The following is a 24,546-nucleotide window of genomic DNA, read 5'->3' on the forward strand; positions in this document are numbered from 1 at the left end:
TTCCCATTTGCTATGTAATGTTATCTCAGGCAGTATTATCAGTTCCCCACAGTAAACTACAGAACACCCCCCATTTCATGTTTCTGTCTTAAGCTTGGTACACAAATTGAGTTTTGTTTTTTTGTTCAACCCAGAGATCGCTATACTAGCTAAGGGATGTTGGTTCAATGATCTCTTCCACTGTGCCTTTGTGTTCTGACAGGGGGATTACCCCCCCCCCCCCCACGACCACCAGAACATACTAATTAGCGCTCTCAGCCATTGGCTGAGAGCTCTGATCGGATGCTGCTTGTCCCCTCAACAAAAGTCGGACCTTAGACCAGCTTCTGTAGGAAGGGCAGCTGTAAACACGATCCAAATGTTGCCCACTTCCTGCTAAAGCAGCTAATATTCGGACCATGTGTACCCAGCCTTAGGGTGACAACACTGCTTCTCTACAAATACAAAACAATGGATGAGTATTGTCAGCCTATGATAAGAAGTGTGCTACTAGGCAGGTCTCCAGGTAAAAAAAACCCCATAAAACTAAAGTAACCACCACATCTAAGAACTGATAAGTTGAAATACAATATATTAAAATGTTGTTCTTGGGTTTAGATACACTTTAGGAACAAACATAACCAAATGCACAAAAGGTATGGGATAGTATCTGAAAAGTTGGTAAATTTACCTACTGCATTATATTACCTCATACACAATACTTTGTTGTATTTGGGGTGTTAACGTACATTGAGGCAGCCCATTCATTTCAAGTTTCCTGATAAATGCATAACAAACAAACAACAAAACAACTGTTACCTTTAATGCAGCACACAACAACAGTATGTGCATTGTGGTGCACTACAGTACAGATGTATTAGCACCTTCTGTACTGTGTATTGAGGTGCTAGACTAAATGATTGTCACTGCACAGAATGTTGTGTGTTCTTGTGTATTACACAAGTGTGAAGCAGGCCTTAAGGTCCTCAAATACAGCACTTACCTGCAAAACTTACATTTTGCTTATGGAAAAGCAGCAGCATTATCGTCTTTCAACAGTTTGTAGGTACAAACAAAGGTCCCCAATACAATGCAGTTATGCTCATTGTCGTAAGCTTTCCATTTAAGTGACACTAAAGCTTTTTTTTTTTTTTTAAACATGTCTATACTTACCTGCTTTGTGCAGTGATTTTGCACAGAGCAACCCCGATCCTCTTCTTTTCGAGTCCCCACTGGCGTCCCTGGCTTCTCTCCCTCAAGCAGTGCCCCCAGGGAAAGCCACTCGCCTCGGAAGCACTGCTGTATGCTCACCCTCGAGCCACTGCTCTATGCGTCCATAAGACACATAGAGCCATGACTCGGCCCCACCCCCTGCTCTCTCCTCATTGGCTCATTGTGAATGACAGCATCGGGAGCCAATAGGCTCCCACTGCTGTCTCAACCAATGAGGAGAAAGCATCCCCAGAGAGCAGAGGCTGTCAAGAGTATCTCTGGTTCGGAGGGAGCTCAGGTTAGGATTGGGGGGGGGGGTTCTGCATACAGAAGGTTTTGTACCTTCATACATAGAATACATGCAGGTAAAAACCTTGAGCCTTTAGAACCACTTTACGTACTTCATTATCCTCTTCTTTGAGGAATCTAGTGAAGAAGTGAATGAAAGGAACACGGTATAAAAAGCCATTTCAAAGCAATGTATCCTCATACAATAGGTAGTATTTAAAAGACAGAAGAGTAGTTGATAGTTTTAGTGGAGAAATGAATGATAACTAAAAGCCTGTTCTTGTATAGCTAGGATGCCTGCTGAAATCATGCTGTATGTCCAGTAAGTTTCTAGTTTGAAAATCTTTTTATTTTAACAATGTACTCTATATATGTATGTTTCTCACGTTACAAGAAGGTTGCAGAATAGATCCTTGTTCATTTGTACTGAAAAATATCTAGTTTGCCTTTAGGCTGAATTTTATGTAGGTAAAATTCATTGAACTGTTATTTTAGTGAATTTAAAATATACTGTATAAGCCTTTTCCTATATACAAACATACATTTTACTCTGTATAAATTTATTTTATAATGTTCACAATAAGACAAACACAACACCTGATACTGTCCAAATAACTGGCAGTACCAGAGCTGATTGGCCATAAATGCTTCTCAAAGCTGTCTATAGTTTTGAACAGATTGTAGCTATCAATCCTGTTGTGTACCATTTCAGAATTTCAAATGTTATTTCCTTATGGAAAGTGTAAGAAATTTGTCCTAAAGCCACAGTTTTAAAAGTACTTACAGACATTACATGACAATGTTGACTATTTAATGTCTGTGGGATCACCAAAAGCCAAAGCCAGGTTGCCGAGAAATTAGCTTCATAAAGACAATAAAGACATTAGTAGGGTGCTTTACTATCATCATAAAGATTTTGTCTCCTTGGTTTCTGCATTAAGATAGAAGACTCTGGACCTAGCAGGACCTTGCATTTTGGTACGTATTTTGGGCTTTGAGCTTGGGGTTTTCCTTAACCACTTAAGCTCCAGAAGATTTTACGCAATTCATGACAAGGCCATATTTTAAATTTAGCACTGCGCTACTTTAACAGGCAATTGCGCAGTCATGCAAAGCTGTACCCAAATTATATTTGTATGATTTTTTTTTTTTTTACACAGAGCTTTATTTTAGTGGTATTTGATCACCACTGTGTTTTTACTTTTTTTTCCATTAAAAGTCCTCAAATTTTGATAAAATTAAAAAAATATATAACTTTCTTCATGAATTTAGGCCAAAATGTATTCTGCTACATGTCTTTGTAAAAAAAAAAAAGTCTCAATAACTGTATACCAATTAGTTTTCCTGAACGTTTTAGCATCTACAAACTACGGGATATATACTGGAATTTGTTTTGTTTTTTTATTCTAGTAATGGCAGCAATCAGCAACTTTTAGCAGGAGACTGTGATGCTGGGCGGTAGGCAACCTGACACTTTTTGGGAACTGACTAAATGACACTGACATCTCTAGTGACATTAATACAGTGATCAGTGTTAAAAATATACATTGTTACTGTACTAATGACACTGCCTGGGAAGGGGTTAACATCTAGGGGCAATCAATGGCTTAACTGTGTGCCTAGCTAGTGTTAATGTGTTTACGGTGTGCTGCTTTGTACTACAGATCTATTTCTTTTTCCCTGTTTAGCAGGGGGAAAAACAAAGCCAGTGCTCCCTCTGTATAGAGCTCTGTGTTGCTTGCTACCACAGAGTTCTTGGCTGTGATTTAACACAGCTGATCAGCAGGTCCCGCCCATAAAAATTGAGCGGGGTCTGTTGATGCACTCCTGCTGTGTCAAATCACAGGGCAACAGGTGACGGGGGTGCGCACGTGCCCCAAACCCAGAAACAGACCAATACATTCTTGGTGCCTGTAGCTGCCACCTTGCCGCAGTAAAACTACTGTGGTGGGTCGGCAAGTAGTTAAGCCAACCCAGCAATTAGGTAGAGGATGGTAAGGGGGAATTAATGACCAGAATTTAGCTTCAATATAATTAACCAATATACATCCTATTTGGATGTACAGTATCTCACAGAAGTGAGTACACCCCTCACATTTATATAAATATTTTATTCTATCTTTTCATGTGACAACACCGAAGAAATGACAATTTGCTACAATGTGACGTAGTGAGTATACAGCTTGTATAACAGTGTAAATTTGCTGTTCCCTCAAAATAACTCAACACACAGCCATTAATGTCTAAACCGTTGGCAACAAAAGTGAGTACACCCCTAAGTGAAAATGTCCAAATTGATCCCAATTAGCCATTTTCCCTCCCGGGTGTCATGGGACTCATTAGTGTTACAAGGCCTCAGGTGTGAATGGGGAGCAGGTGTGTTAAATTTTGTCTTAATCACTCACTCTCTCATACTGCTCACTGGAAGTTCAACATGGCACCTCATGGCAAAGAACTCTCTGAGGATCTTAAAAAAAGAATTGTTACTCTACATAAAGATGGCCTAGACTATAAGAAGATTGCCAAGACCCTGAAACTGAGCTTCAGCATGGTGGCCAAGACCATACAGCAGTTTAACAGGACAGGTTCCACTCAGAACAGGCCTCGCCATGGTCGACCAAAGAAGTTGAGTGCACGTGCTCAGCGTCATATCCAAAGGTTGTCTTTGGGAAATAGATGCATGAATGCTCCCAGCATTGCTGCAGAGGTTAAAAGGGTGGGGGGTCAGCCTGTCAGTGCTCAGACCATATGCCACACACTGCATCAAATTGGTCTGCATGGCTGTCATCCCAGAAGGAAGCCTCTTCCGAAGATGATGCACAAGAAAGCCCGCAAACAGTTTGATGAGACCAAGGTAAACTTATTTGGTTCAGATGGTGTCAAGCGTGTGTGGTGGCAACCAGGTAAGGAGTACAAAGAAAAGTGTGTCTTGCCTACAGTCAAGCATGGTGGTGGGAGTGTCATGGTCTGGGGCTGCATGAGTGCTGCCGGCACTGAGGAGCTACAGTTCATTGAGGGAACGATGAGTGCCAACATGTGCTGTGACATATTGAGGCAGAGTATGATCCCCTCCCTTCGGAGACTGGGCCGCAGAGCAGTATTCCAGCATGATAACGAACCCAAACACACTTCCAAGAAGACCACGGACTTGCTAAAGAAGCTGAGGGGAAAGGTGATGGACTGGCCAAGCATGACCTAAACCCTATTGAGTATCTGTGGGGCATCCTCAAATGGAAGGTGGAGGAGAGCAAGGTCTCTAACATCCACCAGCTCGGTGATGTCATCATGGAGGAGTGGAAGAGGACTCCAGTGGCAACCTGTGAAGCTCTGGTGAACTCCATGCCCAAGAGGGTTAAGGCAGTTTTGGAAAATAATGGTGGCCACACAAAATATTGACACTTTGGACACAATTTGGACATTTTCACTTAGGGGTGTACTCACTTTTGTTGCCAGTGGTTTAGACATTAATGGCTGTGTGTTGAGTTAGTTTGAGGGGACAGCAAATTTACACTGTTATACAAGCTGTACACTCACTACTTTACATTGTAGCAAAGTGTCATTTCTTTATGTTGTCACATGAAAAGATATAATAAAATATTTACAAAAATGTGAGGGGTGCACTCACTTCTGTGAGATACTGTATATCATCACACTATTTTTAGTTTCAATAGATGGGCAAGGGTTAGATCATCTGTCAGGCTTATACTGCTTGGCTAGATCTAGAACTGAAGCTACCAGACCGTAATATATATGAGTATACCGTTTATTCCAAAAATGTATTGAATACAGAAGCAAGCAAATTTTAGGAGTTAAGCTTCCCTCTTCATTGGGGCTTAAAGAAACAAAATATGCTGGCTCAAAATTGTGGGGATTTTTAGACTACCACTGGATTAGCACAACAGTCAGGACTGGTTCTAGAAGGCTGCTTGAACCAACTGCTGACAGTTTCCATCACAACCCAAGGTGACCATGGAAATCCCTGAAGGTGCCAACCTAGTATTCATAACAGTTTTAGTCACCTTCATACAGTTAGATAAAAATAGTAATATAAAATTATCATTCAAGTAAACCTCAGGACCATGGTGCCAATAATCTACTATTCAAAGGTTTTAATAACAGTTTGTGTGCCTTTTTCTTTGTTTTGGTGACAACTGTAAACAAGACATTGGATGACGGAACCTTTAAAATTTTCCAGATGCTACCAAGACAAAAGAGTGAGGATAAATCTTCCGATGGAAGCAACTGTTTCAGTGACAATTGACTAAGAAGAGATTTTCTCTCACATTTTCTTCTCACTTGCATCTACAGGACAGGAAAAGAAGAGAGGAACAGACAGCAAAAATATATATATAAATAAACTGACAGGAGTTTTTAGTGTTCTCTGTGCAAAAAAAAAAAAAACACGTTTTGGCAATACATACATTTTAAAGCCCAGATGTCATCAAAAAGGTTTAGAAAATCAGCACAGGAGGCATTACTTATAGTCAACGTGATGTGTCCCTTGTGCTGATGGTTTCAGTTTTAGTTGAAATGTTCCATCCTCCACCTCTGCCACCGTAGTCTCCCAGTGCTGCATGGGTTATTAGAGCCAAGGGACTTGTCATATACAGTCATGAAGAGTGTTAAGTGTCAGACTATGCCCACCCTTTCCACCCCCCTCCTTCATTCATAGAAGCTGTACAGAAGCTTCTGTCAATAAAAGGTGATCTATGAATGAAGGATGGGTGGATAAATGAAAGGTTCATCTCCTCTATTCATAGATTGATTTATTCTACCTTGTTTTGGTGCTGCCCTTTAATACACACATACACAATGTCAGGGATGCGGGTATGACCAGAGGTATGTGAACTGACACAGGGAAACGCAGGCTTCAGATATGGTATAAATAAGACAATTTATTAAGACTAACAATACAAATATAAACGCAGTGCACCAAACCCCAAGCTAACACAAATACATACAACAAGGTGAAACAAACCCAAACCTAAACTGATATAGATACACAGGTATATACACATATAGAGCACAACGTAGTCAGGCAGGCCGGGTCGATAACTATTGGGCAGGTAGGTACAGGAGGAGCAGGCGGAGAGTAGTCAGGTCACGAGCCAGGTACAGCAACTAACGGACAGGTAGGTACAGGGGGTCAGGCAGAGAATGGTCAGGGTCACAAGCCAGGGATCAAACAGGAGAAGTCAGCAGAGGTCAGGATCAGGCAGGGTCGGCAACAAGTCAGGCAGAAACAGGAACAGGAATGCAGGTTACAAGATACAGGGGCCCATGGAAAAACACACACCAAGGCACAGACTGCAGGTCTGGCCATCCCTTAAATACACCACCTGCAATCAGCCCCAGGTGATGGCTAATTGCCGAAGTGAACCTCTGGTTGTTGAGAGCACCCACAGGCCAGCCCTGGTACTGCAGCCCACAAGGCAGGTGAGTCCCACCACTATTGGCAAGTCCATTCCTGACACACACACATCTGCATATATATTTGGGTATCTCACATGGACCAAGCATGTAGGGTAGATGCTCAGATCCTTCAGACTGCCCTCACTTTTGCTCTAGGTCAGTTGCTTTTTAGGTAGTGAAGCCAAAATTGTAATGACAGCCAAACTTGCACCTGCCCCTGCAAGGAGGGTTAACACTTTTACCTCACTCTACCAGAAGCTCTATTGGTGGATTTTCAGCTGCCCCTCTGATGACTGATGATCTGATGACTGGTGGGATAATAGTCAAATAGATTCAGGAGAGGTAATGAAAGGTCACACATCCACAGAATGAATATAGCAGACGCGGGAAGATCCTTGCACTGCAGGTTCTTAGCTACAGCTTTCTCCCTGGCTAAGGGAATGGTTAGCAGCCAAGTGCTAACATCACCAATCTCCTGAGACTAGCAGTCAGAGGCAGCAGTGCCTTAGATGATCTAGTGTAGATACAGTATATAGCTAATAGGTACAGTACAGGAGTATCAAGATACACTCATATGCCATAAAGTGTACTGCTAATTTTCCGGAGCAATTTAAGAAAAAATTATACATTTTCACTGCTTAGGCACAGTTAAAGCCCAGCTCCAGGCAAAACGTACTTAGATTTTTACTTTGTTAATGTCCACCAGATCACAAAAAGAAAAGGAAAGCAGTTTGGTTTACAGACTTTTTTGATAGAACAAAATATTGTTTTTATTTCGTTGGCTTTGTTTTTTTGCATATTCAGAAAAGAGGGTGTTCTATTTCAAAATTGAAACATACACTAAAACATTCATGCCTGAAAGAAGCAAGGATATGGAATATGTGGGGGTGATTTACTAAAACTGGAGAGCGCAAAATCTTATGCAGCTCTGCATAGAAACCAATCATCTTTCAGGTTTTATTACCAAAGCTTAATTGAACAAGCTGACGTTAGAAAGCTGATTGGCTACCATGCACAGCTGTACCAGATTCTGAGTGCACCAGTTTTAGTAAATCTCCCCCCTGTGTCTTACTCTATGCTTTTACAGTAGTATACAGTTTCTTATAGCATTACATTGCCATTTAAAAATAGCAGGATGTCTATTATTGCCTCATACCTGCATGCAGACTAAGAGCACAATGAGCTTATTTATGCACAATAAACAGACAAATCTCTACAATATTCTGATACGGAAAGAGCTATTAGTCTGCTAGTGACATAAGGAGAAATGGAAGTATGAAAACACAATCTGACTGTGTTCTCCGACAATGAAGTCTGCTGCTGGGCACAAAGCGAAAAATGATGGAGAAAAACTTCTCATGCCAAAAAACACTGCATATAAAGGACTCCTTTATTGCACTCTCAATCCAAGAACAAATGATAGAAAAATATTCAATAGCAGTTAACAGCTCTCATCAGTGAAACTTTCAAGTTTAAAAGGCTGTTGATTAACAAAGTTCCTTTGTGGCAAATTAATTTTCATGCTGTAATAAGTTGAAGGAATGTTTTAACTTACTCTGTTCTGACAAATGAATTGTTTAGACGCTTTCACGGTTACAATGTATCTATTATATCAATTACTGCAGCTTCTGACTTTGGTGACCCAGTGTTTATATCCCGACTAGAGCAGCAGTTTTCAAACTTCTTTCACCAAGGTCTCATGTATCACATATAATATTCATGAATGATCTACATTATATGCTGTGCAACAGCTGACTGAATGTATTTATTACACACCATTTATGCAAAAAACTGTGTTTTATTAGACCGAATAGCAGAACACACAGCTGAGGCCCACCTTACAGTCTTACGAGCCATTGCAGTAGAGGATTGTTTCAGGCAAAAGAACCATGTGATAGGTACTATACACTATAACAAATTAGTTTTTTGTCCTACAGTATATTATATAATATATATTATATTATATTATATTATATTATATTATATTATATATTATATCAGTCCTTGATCCAGTGCAGCTGAAGCTAAACCTGTCACTTTAAAGTACACACTTGAAGTATACTTTTGCCTCACTGGACCCACACGTAGCAATTTAAGTAAATGATTGGGCACTAGAGATGAGCAAATTGCCATCTTGTGTAAAGCATAATTCTTTGACCCTAAATATGTACATTTCAAATTCATGGAAACAAAATCTTCAGTAGTTCACTGAAGAAGGCAGCATTCTAATATTCTTGTACTGCAGCTTTTATGAGGTTTGGATACTATGCAATCAAAAGAATTGGATCAACTCCCTTTAGTGGCTATACCTTTGCACATGCTAGAGAACACAGTTGTAGAAAGCAGTGAACAAAATTAGAGGGAAACAATCTGGTCATATCCTCAGGGTTTTTTGGTAAGAATGAAAAATTCTCTTCTACCTATGTATCTCCCAAAATGAGACGCAGGCAAGGATAACCAACAAATCTGCAACATCAGGCAAGACCTTGCAGCCTAAGTAAACATTTTGTTAAACTGGGATTCCTAAAGTGTACAAGGTTATAGCAACTGGAGAGATTTATACCCCAAAGGAGGCAGTACACTTACAGGTAGAAGAATACTACAGCACTGTGTTCTGTAATGAATGCTGAAGAAATCGTCTTTCTTTCTTTCTTTCCCTGAGATTATATGTTCACTCCAGACAAATGCACTTAAACTGCAAATTGAAGATTAAAATCCCTGTGCCCTGGCATAAAACATATTGCTGGTGAAGTTTAAAGCTGATCTCCACTCCCCAGATCCACTTTAGTCCTCCTCCTTGTCATTCCACAATATAAAATTGCAATTCATTTTTTTGTTTACCTTTCTTTGTCCAGCCCAGCCACCATTCTCAGCTAGGCAAGAATGACTTGTCCCTGCTTCCTCAGCCTCCTGCAGTATCCTTGTCACATATCCCAGGAGGCTGCAGCAGTGGGAACTCACAGTGGCATCTTAACCACTTGCCCTCCTGAGGATTTACCCCCCTTAGTGACCAGGCCTCTTTTTGCTACTCGGCGCTGCACTAATTCAACTGATAACTGTGCGGTCATGCAATGCTGCACCCAAACGAAATTTAAGTCCTTTTTTTCACACAAATAGAGCTTTCGGTGGTATTTGATCACCTGTGCGCTTTTTATTTTTCATGCTATAAACAAAAAAAAGACCAAAAATTTTGAAGAAAAACAATATTTTTTACTTTCAGCTATAAAAAATATATAGTAAACTCGTTATAAATTTAGGCCAAAATGTATTCTGCTACATGTTTTTGGTAAAAAAAATCCGAATAAGTGTATATTGATTGCGTTGTGTGAAAGTTATAGCGTCTACAAACTATGGTATAGATACTGCAATTTACGCCATTTTCTTGCTATACAGCGCTGCTCTAGTTTAACGGACAATTGCGCGGTCATGCAATACGGTACATAAATGAACTTTACATCCTTTTTTTCCCACAAATTGAGCTTTCTTTTGGTGGTATTTGATCGCCTGTGCGGTTTTTATTTTTTGCGCTATAAAAAAAAGGCTGACAATTTTGAGGAAAAAAAACAATATTTTGGACTTTTTGCTATACAACATGTCCAGTAAAAAAAATGTAAAAATCAAATTTAGTCATAAATTTCTGCCAAAGTGCATTCTGCGACATGTCTTTGATAAAAAAAAAAACACCCCAATACGTGTAAATTAATTGGTTTACTTGAAAGTTATAGCGTTTACAAATGGCGGGAAAGATGCTGGGATTTATAATTTTTTTTTATACTAATAATGGCGGCGATCTGCGACTTATGGCGGCAATCAGTGACTTATGGTGGCGATCAGAGACTTATGGCGGGACTGCGGCGCACATTCTGACACTGGAGGGGAACTGACTTGAGGTCACTGACATCCCCAGTGACACCAATACAGTGATCAGTGCAAAAAAAAAAAAACACTGACACTGTACTAATGGCACTGGGAAGGAAGGGGTTAACTTTATTATTCAGTGAAAGGGTTAACTGTGTGAGGGGAGTGTTTTACTAGGGGGCAGGGGTGTGTACTGCACGGAGACACACTGATCCTGACAGATAAACTCTTCTGTCCCGATCAGCATGTCAGGAGCTGTCAGGGAACTGACAGAGAGCAGAGCTACTGCAGCCCTGCTCTCTGTCAGTGATTGCCGCTAATTGCCGAGACACAGCCAGTAACGATCGGCTGTGACCCGGCGACTGACATCCGCGACCGTGATCGGCGGGACAGGTAGAGTGGTGGCGCGCCTCACACGCGCCCCCTACCTGTTTTGAAAACACACGTTTTAAAACGTGGTTTTGCCCAGCCGTGCCGCCGTATTTCTACAGTGGCTGGGCGGCATGTGGTTAACATCCTGGGTCGACTGCAGAACCCGGAAGAGAAAGTCAGCTCCTGATGACATCAGAAAAGAAATGGTGGCATGGAATCTGAGCTGTGGCCAGTGTATTTAGGTTTTGAGCTGCCCTAGGCAACACAAAAATACTGACGCCCACCACCAGGTTTTCTGTCACTGGTAAAATTTCTTGAACAGGTAGTTTAAATGTTCTTCCAATGAGAACGTCAGTTTAACAAATCTATTTGATTCTGTTGTCACATTAACCACTTGCCTACCGGGCACTTATACCCCCTTCTTTACCAGGCCAATTTTCAGCTTTCAGCGCTGTTGCACTTTGATTGACAATTGCGTGGTCATGCAAGATTGTACCCATATGAAATTTTTAGCATTTTTTTCTCACAAATAGAGCTTTCTTTTGGTGGTATTTAATCGCCGCTGGGCACTTTTTGCGCTATAAACAAAAATTGTAAAAATGTGAAAAAAAAAGGTTTCTTTGTTTCTATTATAAAATTTTTCAAACAGTTAATTTTTCTCCTTCACTGATGTGCGTTGATAAGGCTGCACTGATGGGCACTATTAGGCGGCACTGATAGGCAGCACTGATAGGCGGCACTGATAGGCAGCACTAATGAGGTGTCACGGATAGGCAGCACTGATAGACAGCACTGATAGGTGGCACTGATAGGTGGCACTGACTGGCATCACTGCTGGGCACTGACTGGCGGCACTGCCAGGAATTGACTGGTGCAACTGCTGGGCACTGACTGGCAGCACTGCTTGGCTGCACTGATGGGCACTGGTGGGTGGCACTGGTGGGCACAGGTGGGTGGCACTTTTGGGCACAGGTGTGTGGCACTGCTGGGTGGCACAGGTGGGTGCACTGCTGGACACAGGAGGGAGCACTGCTGGGCACAGGTGGGCGCAACTGGTGGGTGGCACTGCTGGGCACCGATCATCAGGGCATTAATCATCATTTTTTTAGCAAAGACATGTCGCAGAATACATTTTGGCCTAAATTTATGACGAAATGTGATTTTTAAAAATTTTTTTACTGGACATATTTAATAGCAAAAAGTCCAATATATAGTTTTTTTTCTCAAAATTGTCCATCTTTTTTTGCTCATAGCGCAAAACATAAAAACCGCACAGGCGATCAAATACCACTGGAAGAAAGCTCAATTTGTGGGGAAAAAGGACATAAGTTTCACTGGGTGCAGCGTTGCATGACCGCGCAATTGTTAGTTAAAGTAACGCAATGCCATAACGCAAAAAATGGCCAGGCCATGAAGGGGGTAAAGCCTCAGGAGGGCAATTGGTTAAGGGGCACTATTCCTCCTACTGATAACAGTGATGGGGCACTGTTCCTCCTACTGTCACCAATGATGGGGCATTATTCATCCCACTAATGCCAATGATGGGGCACTATTCTTCCAACAAATACCAGTGATGGGGCACTATTCCTCCAACAAATACCAATGATTGGACACTAATCCTCCTTCCACTGACTACAAGCACTATGTCATCTGTTTTTTACTCCCACTTTCGCTGGAACATTTTCTACTCTCACTGACCACTCCGGCCCCCCTAAAGTCTGAAGGACAGTAAGCTGGCCCTTTCTTTAGAAAGTATGGAGACCCCTGCTTTAGATCATCACTTACATCACCTATAGTGCTACCTGTAGGAGTAAGATACTAGGTACAACTAAACAAAAAACAAAAGACAGCCCAGGGATGGTCCCTGCTGGTGGCCTTAACCCCCCACACACTGTGAAACAAGCTCAGTGAAATGACATAGCAGTGCAAAAAAAGAAAATATTTAAATGCAGGCAGCAGCAAAGCTAGATGAGCAAGGCCTTGCAAACACTATAACTGGCATCAGCTGATGCTGTTACATACACCTTGTAAAACGTGTTAAAATGTATGAACTGATGACCAAGTAGTTGCCTTACAAACCTGAGAATATGGAGGTTAATAATGGAAATTGCAGAATGTACTTTCCACTCTTGTAGGATGTGCTGTAACCGGAAAGCTGAATCTTAATGCTTGACAAGCTTGGACAACAGTTCACTTGGTCCAAAGTTAAATAGTAGCAGCCATTTATGCAAGGCCCTTATGTGGGTCCTCTACAACCACTTACAGGGAATCAGATCTACAAAATACATACATAACATTACAAAACACCCTAATAATCCTGAATACATACAAATAATATAAGGTTAGGAACAAAGTAATAAAATCACAATGTCTTCATTTAAGTGAAAAGTTGATTCCACCTTGAGCAGAAAAAAAGTGGTCTTCATAAAAAAACAAAAATGGAGACTTGCATGACAACATAACCAGCTATGAGTCTTTAGAAGTAATGGCTAGTATACAGGCCATTTTCTGAATGAGTGTTAGCAGCAGGATCTCCCCAATATCCTTGAAAGATGTTTTCTGAAACATTGACAATACCAGGTTAAAATCCCATGACGACAACGGTGGCCTGACTCGAGGAACGTGTGTAACTCCCTGGATAAGCATACAAGCAAGTGGCAGCAGCACCAGAGGACACTGAAATAGGACCAATTTCTATCCAGAATGGCAGTCATAGCAAACTTTCTACCAGCAGGTAGGCCTAGATTTGATGATTCCACAGCCACAAGTGCATCCATGAGCTTAAGCAGACCAGAGACCCAGTACTTCCTCCCAGCAATGCAGGCTGGCTTCTTTTGTTTCTATTTTCCAGCATAAAGGGAGAAACTAATTCCCAGCTAGCAGCAGGGGAGACCGGAGCCATGAAACTGAAGATGACTTCATTAGGCATTTTACCCTGATCTCCCTGTCTAGAGACAGGGGAGACTTGTTACACTGTAACAGAATCTTGCGGTGCAACCTTCTGTTGTGGTGTTGCACATAAGGAATGTGACGGACCACCTGGCAACGTGACTGGGTGCCTCCGCCAAACAGTGCCTCCTGCCCTCCAAACCCTTCCAACAGACTGATGGCTAATACCAGCCCTTTACCCCAAGCATCCTACACATACAAGATGTTAAGGTAAAACCAAAAGGAATAACTGTTTATTAAAACCTATACATATACTTTACACCCCTAGGAGGACATTCCCCTCTTGGGGATATTAGCATAGATAAGATAAAACATAGAACAAGTAATAATATGACAATGCAACCTTTAAACATTAGTCTAATTAACAGCTAGGAACCTAGACAAGTCTTATCAGTATGGGTAGTAGTCACAGGAATTCCCCACCCTACCTCCCTTGTCTATGTGCTGGAAAAATTGTCCACAATAAGTCTTTATTAGCCAGGGCATGCCCCCCAGAATGCCCGGAAACAATTCCACATGCCTGGATACATAAAGTATATTACAACACTCATTTCTAAATGTCCCACCCCAGATTCAACTTGGATCTAGGTTACTGAGTGGTACATCTTTGACAGAAATAATATAAAAAGTTAATATAAAGTTGGTAGCAGCCAAGGCAAAATGGGCAAATGCTGCATTATGCAGCTCTTGAGGACCAGCTGAGGCAAGATAAGAAATATGCCCAAGAAGAGTTCATTATCCCTGGCTGGTGAAGGCATGTCTGCACGATCTATCCAACACAATGTTTCTGCAAATGCACCACTGTTCTGGGGACCTCCTGGCTGCATAATCCCAGTAGATACTCCCAGCCAGTCAAAGGGTTTCAGGACCCGGCTCTCCTCCATGCTCTGACTGGGAAATGCAGACAAAATCCCTGGTCTCCTCCATGGATCATAATCAGTGGGTAGAAAGCTAGCCCATAGTCCCCTCCAAAAGCCCCTGTCCCAGTTGGGTCTGTCACAAGGAATCCCTTTAATGGCCAATACCATGAAACCCAAAACTTGCATGCAAGTGGAGAATGGACAACTATTTGCAAGCAAACAGTAGGTGAACCTGAAGTAGTAGTTACCATGCTTTTTCTGACAGATAGGACACTTTGGCCTACTTGATATTCAAGATCACACCCAAGTATTCCAGGCTCACAATATAAAATCTACCCAAACTCCATCAGAGTCCAAATGGTGATGGACAGATTGGACTCCAGTTCCAAGTAAGACTGCACGTAATAAAAAAAAGATCATTTAGGTATCGCTCTTAACCTTAAAAGTGGCTAACAACAGTGCCAGCATCCAGGTGAATACCCAAGGAGCTGTGGCTAGGCTGAAGGGCAAGCCTGCAAAGTGATAATGATTTTCCCCTACCATGGACAAGAACTGCTGGTGCCCCTGGTAAATGAGCATATGGAGGTATGCATCTTTAATAATTATAATTGCTAGAAAGACCCCCTGGCAGGGACACCACCACTGAACAGATCAATCCCATCTTGAGCTTGGGAGCCTGGACAAAAATATTCAATGCTTTGTGATTTAAGGTAGGTCATGTTCAGCCCTTTTTGGGCATGAAGAGGTTTAAGTAAAAATCTTTGAATCTTTCTGATGATGTTGATTACACAGGAGGCTGCAGCAATGGGCCAGTTATGGCACTGGAAGTTGAAGACTGCAGAGACAACTTTCAGTATTTTGAGGCATTAAAATCAGCCATTTGAAGCAGCAATACCAATTTGCAACATCATTTATGCCTTGGGTATTACATATTTTAGGAGACCTGGTCCTTGACATAAAAACTCTTTTTGTTTAAAAATAGCGTGGCTGTATGAGGCTTCGCCCACACAGTCATGTCATTCATTTACAGTGTTTCTGTGAATGAATGAACTGCAAGTCCCGAGAGCCTTAGCAGCTGTCGGCTTGTAGCTCTCAATGAACTACCATGGCGCTGTGGAGTCATATGGTAGTTCATTGAGTCTTCCTGTCAGTATATCTGCTTGCCCGTACATCCAGTATGGGCAAGCAGTTATACTGACTGGTCTGCAGGAGACCTGCATGGCACTAGCGATCTGCTGATCGCTGGTGCAATGCTTTACAGGCTCCTGCAACCAAAAATAATACATGCACATTTTTTTACCTGAAAAAAAATGTGCATTTTATTGTTTTTGGTCAAAAGGTGAATCTATCCTTTAAGTAAAAAAATGCTAGAATGCTAGAGTATTTAGAGCTATGAATTATGTTAATAGGTTTATCATATGAAATCTGGCAATGTGATTATCGTTCAAGGTATAATCTTTTTCAAGGCCAGGTAACCAAATAATAATTTATTAGATGGCAAACATTCTATTCAGTAATTAAATTAAGCATCAAGGGAATATTTCTAACCCTTCTGTGGAAGATCTACATGCTGGCTTAACCTAACTGAGTTGACTCCGTTTTGTAGAAGAATGTGAGATATACAGCTTAAAATCTTAAAATGCATGCTTGGACAACATAAAATAGTAAAATTCCTGCAATACATTCACATTTCCTTATGTTTTATGTGTTTAAAAACATTGCAAGTACATAAATACACCTATTTATCTGCTATTTGGTGAGGTCCAAGCTCTCTATTTGAGCTGATAATTCTTCCCCTGCTCCACTGAATTCTCAAGCAGTGTTGTAAGGCCCCTTTCACAGGGGCCAGATCTGTTTTTCTCAGAAGGGGATCTGACACATGATCCCCTGCTGAGCTGAGAAGAGAGGGTGGATTACAGGTCTGTGTCCGCTCTGCCTAAGCAGACACTGCTCTATGGGCAGTCAGATGTAAATGGGCTGGCTGTACATTTACACCTGACTGTCCTCCAATCTGATCTGCCCAGGCATAGGGGAACAGATCCCCTTCCATTTGTTTTTGCCAGATTGGATTGGAGGTAGGTGGGTGTAAATGAACACAAGTCCACTTACATCCACTACACCATAGAGAATAGAGGGTCCGATTGAGTCCGCCTGAAAAATGGTCAGATGGACCCGACCAGTACCTGCTTGTGTAAAAGTCTGGGAGAGAAGTTGTGTTTGTTTTCAATTGTTTTATTTTAGTAAAAACATAATTGACCTTACCCATGTAACAATATTAAAACAGAGTTCCACCCAAAAGATTATCTGCCTCCCTCCCCCCCTCCACTGCCACATTTGGTACCTTTTGGGGGGGGGAGCAGGTACCTGGTTTGACAGCTATCCGCTCCCACTTCCGGCTCAGTTCGCTGCGGCAAGTTCACCCCCCTACTTCCCCTCTGCAGCCTTCTGGGACACTTTACAGATCCCAGAATACTGCGGCCCATTCACAAAGCGCAGCTCGCTTCGCATATGTGCAGTAGGAGACCAGCTGCCGGTTTCCCTTAGCCAAGATGGCAGTGTAACAAGCGTACACACAGTGAAGGACGCAGCCCTCCATTTTGTTAAGAAATCTCCATTTTGTCCCATCATTCCCCCCCTCCATCTCTGAAAGCCACAGTGACATCTGGATGGTGTGGGTGTTGGAAGTGTCGCAGGCAGGCCAGAGCACAGTAGGGAGCCCCGAAGTGCCTGGTTGTCTAAGAGAGCTGTGCAATATAACACCTCGTAGGAGATAACGCAAGCCTTCCCAGGAGTTCAAAGACATTCCAAGGAAGCACGAACCAGATAACACTTTTAAAATCCATTGTCTCATATCTTGGAATATGAGAGACTTACATAAAAACCAAGCATATCTTCAAATTGGCCACGAGGAGACAAACAGTTTGATAGGTCACTCTCCTTGGCTGGAATACATAGGAAAGCAGAAAAGTAGATCTCTTGAACCATTCAGTGTATAATTTCATATCTAATTATTCCTCAGATGTGTCTGCATAATAGTCTACCCACGGGTGGAATGTCACTTGTGCATATCGAAAGATATGAGCCAAAATATGAACTATAAGAGATTTTGGCTCTAGTTTAGGCCTATGCCCAGACGATCCCTCCCTAAATGGGGTATTGGTCCTTGACTTCAGAGGCACCCCCTGATGGGGAACTACAAAATGAGTTGTCAGGCCTAAGAGAGAGAAGTTGAAGAATTCTCCCTTTTAACATCAGAACCACCTGGGGAGACCCGTACCCTTTCGCTCTGAAACTTGATCTGCTAACCCAGGACTTTGGCAAGTACTTTAACCCTCTAACTCCTCTCTGTTATCTCTTTGCTGGGCTGTTGTTCTCTGTATATTTATATATATATTGGTTACATCTTTTTTCTGTAAATATTTTTATTGCACCCCTTTGACCTTTTAGTAATAAATCTTTCCTTCTGAAAGTGTTGAACTGTTTCTATAGCTCTTTATTGCAATTTACGAATTCCTGCCTCTAAAAAGAGCGCTACTGTGTTTGTTTAACCCTCTGTATAACCGGCCTGCGGTGACCATGTTATACAGATGATTATCTCAACCATTATAGTGTTATAGCTGATATTGCCAAGTTTCCACTTTCTCTGTACAAAAAGGAGGTGGTGGCAGTGTGAAGGGTTAATTGCGTAATTAACCTGACCCAGTAACAATCGCTCCCAGGCTGCCGGTACATAGATTGTGGTCCATTTAGCTTGTGCAGGGTGCAGCTGGGCGTGGCATTGTTACGCACGTGACATCGTGGTTTTAGATTAGCCAGTCCTTCGGTCACAAGTTTGGTGAGAAGGTCAGGGGTCTGACGCCACGTTCGTCACAGGCAGAACCAGCACCCGATAGCCGATTGAAGAGTCGGCTCGGGGTGAGGACATTGCTGGATACCTGGACCGGCAAGTACCCTAATGATAGTATGACACAAAACAAAAAACAAAGAGAAAGATTGTTGGAATGCTGTGCTAGCAACAGTAAATCAGAAGCCAAGAGATACTGTAAGGATACAGTACACTGCTGACTGTTTTTTTTAAAAAAGCAGGCTATAAGGCTGACGACAAGTCATAGACTTGAAACAATCAGCCATGTTTCTTTAAGAAACTGCACAGTGATGTGCCTTAGAGTGATGCGGTACCATTCATTCTGAATGTCACTAAAACCTTGCCAATGGGCATCAACTGCATTCTCCATGATACCAAAATGAACCTTGCCAATGGACGTGTGTTACAACACAGTTACCTGCCGTGCAGTGTTCTGCCAAAAGTGCTACATACACCTTATTGGTAAATGTTGGGTCTGTTGAAATTCAAATAAATGCGCTGCCTTAATGCCATGCATGCTAACACATAGCATAACACGGGCATCAATGTGAACAGGCCACTGTAATTGGGTAGTAAAGCCTGGGTCAGCTCTGCTATTTATACCCCGGTGCATTTCCTTTAAATAAAATAACAGAATAGCAGAACATTTGTCCACCATATGAGATACCACACCAATGCTCTACACATAAGTCCTTTGTTGAGATTGGGTGATGCATCCAATCTCAACCCTAAAATACAGCTCAGCCACAGTATTGCATTCAGTTAAGTGAAAAAGCACAGAATGTAGAGCTACAGAATGCCAGTTGCACTATAAGGGTGAAGAAAAGGCCTCTACCATGTCAGCAAAATGATAGTTTTAATGCTGCATTAACCACATATATTAGATCAGCGTTTTTCAACCACTGTGCCGCGGCACACTAGTGTGCCGTGAGATATTGTCTGGTGTGCCGTGGGAAAAATTGCAATTTCATCCGTAACATAGACCTTTTAATCCGGCCCGCGGAGCGTGATACTGTCAGGATGATCTGTCCCCCTCGACGTATCTGCGCATGTGCCGGAGATCGCTGATCGGCTGCTAATGCCTGAAACTGGCACATGCGCAGATACGTCGAGGGGGACAGATCCTCATAGGAGACAGATTTTCATGCTACACCGGAACGGCGAGAGGAACACGCGGAGCAAAGGTAAGTGAATTGACACAGGGGGGGCTTGGGGACTTAATATGGGGGATGAATTACTATAGGGGGGATGAATTACTATATGGGGGATGAATTACTATAGGGGGGATGAATTACTATAGGGAGGATGAATTACTATAGGGGGGATGAATTACTATGGGGGATGAATTACTATGGGGGATGAATTACTATATGGGGGATGAATTACTATATGGGGGATGAATTACTATGGGGGATGAATTACTATATGGGGGATGAATTACTATGGGGGATGAATTACTATATGGGGGATGAATTACTATATGGGGGATGAATTACTATGGGGGATGAATTGCTATGCTTACTATGGGGGAATATTACTATACTTACTATGGATGACACATACACATCATTCATCTACTCTTGGTCCGGCCCCCGGGTCCAATTATAAAATACTTTATTATTTCATAATAAAGTAATTATAAAATAATTTCTTTGTGTTTGATTCCTATTCAAGAGAATTACTTTATATATAGTCAATATAGGCACAGAGGTAAATTTTTTTAACATTTTCTAATGGTGGTGTGCCTCGTGATTTTTTTCATGAAAAAAGTGTGCCTTTGCACAAAAAAGGTTGAAAAACACTGTATTAGATCATTGCATTTGTACCAACTGCTCACAATAATGTTTTTTTCTGAATGTTCAGTTTTCAGGACTTTATCTTCTGTCCTTTGGCACAATTCTGCTAGGACTGGTGCTGTATTTCTCCACAACGACCTACGTGGCCCAGGATCCTCGAGTGTATAAGCAATTCCGCAACCCATCAGGACCTGTTGTAGAACTGCCAGCTAGTGCACAACTTGAGCCCTCAGTAACATATACCAGCTTAAGCCAAGAAACAGAGGAAGAGCCACGCGTTAGAGTTGCCTAAAGCCAAGCATTTGTCACCTGTTAAGGTTTCAGTGGCATCTGTTTGTCCATTATCTCTGTTTTGTGCATAGAGAAAAGGTTTTACCAGGTACTGTCACAAGAAGGGGCTCAAAAGCAGGAGCATGAAAAAAGGTTTGACAAGGATGCAAGAAATACCAACCACCGGCAGACTCGGAAACACCTGGAGTCATCATTTTGCCAGCACTATTTATTCTTGAGTGCATAATCAGAGGATAAGAAAACGTTGGAAAAGGTGATATTACCTCAAAGTTTACTTTTGCACATGTCTTCATGTGGTATATTGCCAAGATTTTTTTATTTTAGTAAAAAATTTTCACCATGTAGTTTTCACTGAAGATTCCCATCTTACACACTTATGTGATTGCTTAAATAAAGCTACTTGAGAATAATGAAATAAATTACATTCCTACTGGTGCACTGCCAGCTGCCTCTGCTCTTTAGCCCAGGCACACCTACAATCATTTAGACTGTTGGTGGCATTATAAATTCCTTGAATTTTTGTAATATGTTAGGTTTTTATGACTTTTTGTATCTTCCAGTTGCCAAGCAAATTATATCCTTGTTTTCCAGGCTTTTCCTTTGGTTTAACATAATTCAAAGCAGCTAAACATGGCTTTGTCCAATACAGGAGCTATAATTTAAAAAAATCACTATTGTTGCCTAGAGTGACCAGTCAAATTCCTTAGATAATGCTCCCAGGGAAGATAAATCCTGATTGGTCATTGTGGGTAACAACTATTTTTTTGTTTTTGTTTTGTTTACTCTAGGTTTATATAAAAGTCACTTTACAGTCCTTATTTAAAAAGTCAAAGTGATTTGCATAGTGCAATAAGTCATGCCACCAAACTCAACAATCGTGTTTAAGAAAATGTATCAAGAAAAAAATATGGCCTGCCATTGCTCACTTTTTCTGAAAACACCAGTTATCTGACTGTTGTGCTAACCCTGTGGCTCCAACACTTTTGGAGTAACTGAACCCAGATACCTATCAAGGGTTCTGGCTTCATCTGAGTTTACATGTTGCCTATTTGTTCCAGGTCAGTAACCATAAGGGCTGGTTCACACCAGTCCGCACTATAAAACGCAGGATTTAACCACATGGGCAGTGGTCAGTGTGAATAGGCCCTAAAAGTAGTAAAGCCACAGGATCAGCATGGCAGTCAAGCAGCTAGCCTTTTCAGGAGATCTCAGTAGTGGTAGCCCTTGTAGGTTTACTTTCGTCAGTCTGATTGCTCTCATTTGGTAACATGTAAAGTCCATTTTGTTGCTTAAAGTTACTGCACATCAATGCTCTGCCTTATTGAATACACCAACTAAAGTGACATCCTTGGGTACACAGCACCAGCTCAGTAATAAATGTAATGTGTGTTTTAAACTGGCTAGTCAGCACATTGCAAAAATGTCACAGTATTTTCAATGTCTCTTCTGTAATTCACCAAACACAACTGTTTGATCAAGCTCTAATGTAAGCATGCTTTTAGTAAAATATTTCTGAAGGTAATGGGATTGTACCAACACTGCAATAAATGTTTGTCACAAATCCATTATGCGTCTGGGGCAATTTGTCAGTGAGAAGACATTATCATCAACCCTTGTTTATACTGTATACCCAGTTTAATCTTCCATCACTCTTCTGAACAGTTTAAAGTACAACTAAAGGCTTCTGTATGACAGTCTAAGTAAGTGGCAAATCTAGTTACTATGTAATGCACAAGTCTCATAAAGTAAACAAAAAATTAATTAATTTAATGATGAATAAAAGCAGTGCAAAAAAAATTATATATATATATATATATATATATATATATACACATACACATATACACACATACATACATACTGTATATATATAAAAAACACTAGCAGAGTGAAAATATAACACAAAATATAACACTGTAAATATACACAAATATTTAAATCATTTGACATAAGTCCTTTCACATCTTTTCTTGATTACGGAGTGTAATAGTTTGGAGGATGTCCCGCCATCATATCAGTCTCTAATTGATGAAGCGCTTGTTGACTGATGATCTGTACCATGCTGACACTCACCACAAGCGCTATTGCCTATCAGGTTTGGATGGGCCACGATATCTGGTGAGTACTACTGAATTAGGGGAGTTTTTCCTCTGGAGCACATGGTGATATCTGATTGCCCTTTACTCAGTTATCATTATGTTGTTCACGTGGTGATTTCGGTGGATCAATAAGGACTTTGCACTTCATCACAATTTTCATTTTTCAGTTGATGGACTTATGTCAAATGATTTAAATATTTGTGTATATTTACAGTGTTATATTTTGTGTTATAATTTCACTCTGATAGTGTTATATATATATTTTTTTTTTGCACTGCTTTTATTCATCATTGGTTCATGAGGTAGTCATCCTTGGTTCATGAGGTAGCTGCATGCTTACATATTTTATGCACTAATTTATTGACTTAGGTGTTAGATTTTTTTTTCTTTTTTTATATATTTTTACATCTCATTTGTGTGGTGAATATATGGTTTATATATAGATTTTGAAAAGGGAAAAAAAACTATTTGCCTTCCCTAACTGAGCCAAATCCTCCTTCACTTGTGTGTCACATGTTACCCCTCCCAGACACTGCAGCTCACAGTGGGAGGGTCTCAGTAACAGAGACAGTGCTGTTAATCCAGAAAACAGTGGGCAGGACTGGGGATTGGGTGCTGATTGACAAGCTGCAGGCTTGTGAATCAGCAGTGACAATGCTGATAGTCACACCTCCTGAAGGTAGCAGCGCTGCTCTAAATTCAGGAGCACTGTAGCATTGTTGCCACACTATTACAGGAAGCTGCATTGGGTGGGCTTCACTGAAAGACTCAACAGGTATTTGTGGGATTTGCAAGAAAACTAAAAGAAAACTCTAAGTAAACATGTCACAAATCTAGGCAAGTCAAAATGATTCTTTGATGAAAAAAAAAAACAGAGAGATTGCCCACAGTAAAAACATTGCATCAAAACAGATACAAAATTATATGTAGATGAATTTACATCATACATTGTATATCATTCACTGTCTGGCCCAGTTTCTGCCTCTTGAACCACCTTACTGGTCAGTTATTCCACCGATCACATTAAAGCCACACTAAACTAAATCAGCTTATTACATTCCAGTTGCATCAAAACAACAGGTATGGAAAGTTTCACAGTTCATTTTCTTTAGATAGTAGGGAACAAAAAGCATGTCTCTTGCCAGCATGCATTCTCTATAGAATATATAGTTTCTCACTGCCTGTTTAAACCCCCTAAATGTTGCACTACAGCACCACAAATGCATGTATTGTACACGTTTGTGGAGCTGTTGCAATCAGCCCTAATCACTTGAACAGATTGCTTTCAGCTTGTGATAGTGCCATCAAAAGGTGACAGGGAGCATAATTCCTGCTGTGGCTGCGAAGCACAGCATTGCGGCAGCAGCATGTTTACACTCTCGGCCATTGCCTTTGCAGCTAAAACAAGGGGATGTTTAACAGGCGGTAAAAAAGTGACCCAACTGTGTGGTTTTACTGCCCCCAAACGCTAATGTAAAACAAGCTCTTAGAGTACTACAATTTAAAGAGAGAATGAGTTTTGCTGATTGCAGAGCTAATAGTCTGACCCTGCATGTAGTGTATTG

General features: G+C 41.2%; 1 protein-coding gene across 2 annotated transcripts in view; it reads left to right on the forward strand.

Annotated features, from left to right (window-relative positions):
• SLC35F1 (solute carrier family 35 member F1) overlaps window positions 1–22,447 on the forward strand; it is a 427,587-nt gene extending 405,140 nt beyond the window's left edge. For both annotated transcript variants that reach the window (XM_089652171.1, XM_089652170.1), the window contains exon 8: window positions 20,659–22,447. In XM_089652171.1, the coding sequence (XP_089508297.1) occupies window positions 20,659–20,883 (225 nt within the window). In that variant the 3' untranslated portion in view covers window positions 20,884–22,447. The remainder of the gene's footprint in view (window positions 1–20,658) is intronic.
• Window positions 22,448–24,546: the final 2,099 nt, after the last annotated feature.

This window comes from Staurois parvus, unplaced genomic scaffold (genome assembly GCF_062004578.1).
Source record: "Staurois parvus isolate SC_StPar_1 unplaced genomic scaffold, SC_StPar_1.0 ptg000672l, whole genome shotgun sequence".
NCBI classification, from domain to species: domain Eukaryota; kingdom Metazoa; phylum Chordata; class Amphibia; order Anura; family Ranidae; genus Staurois; species Staurois parvus.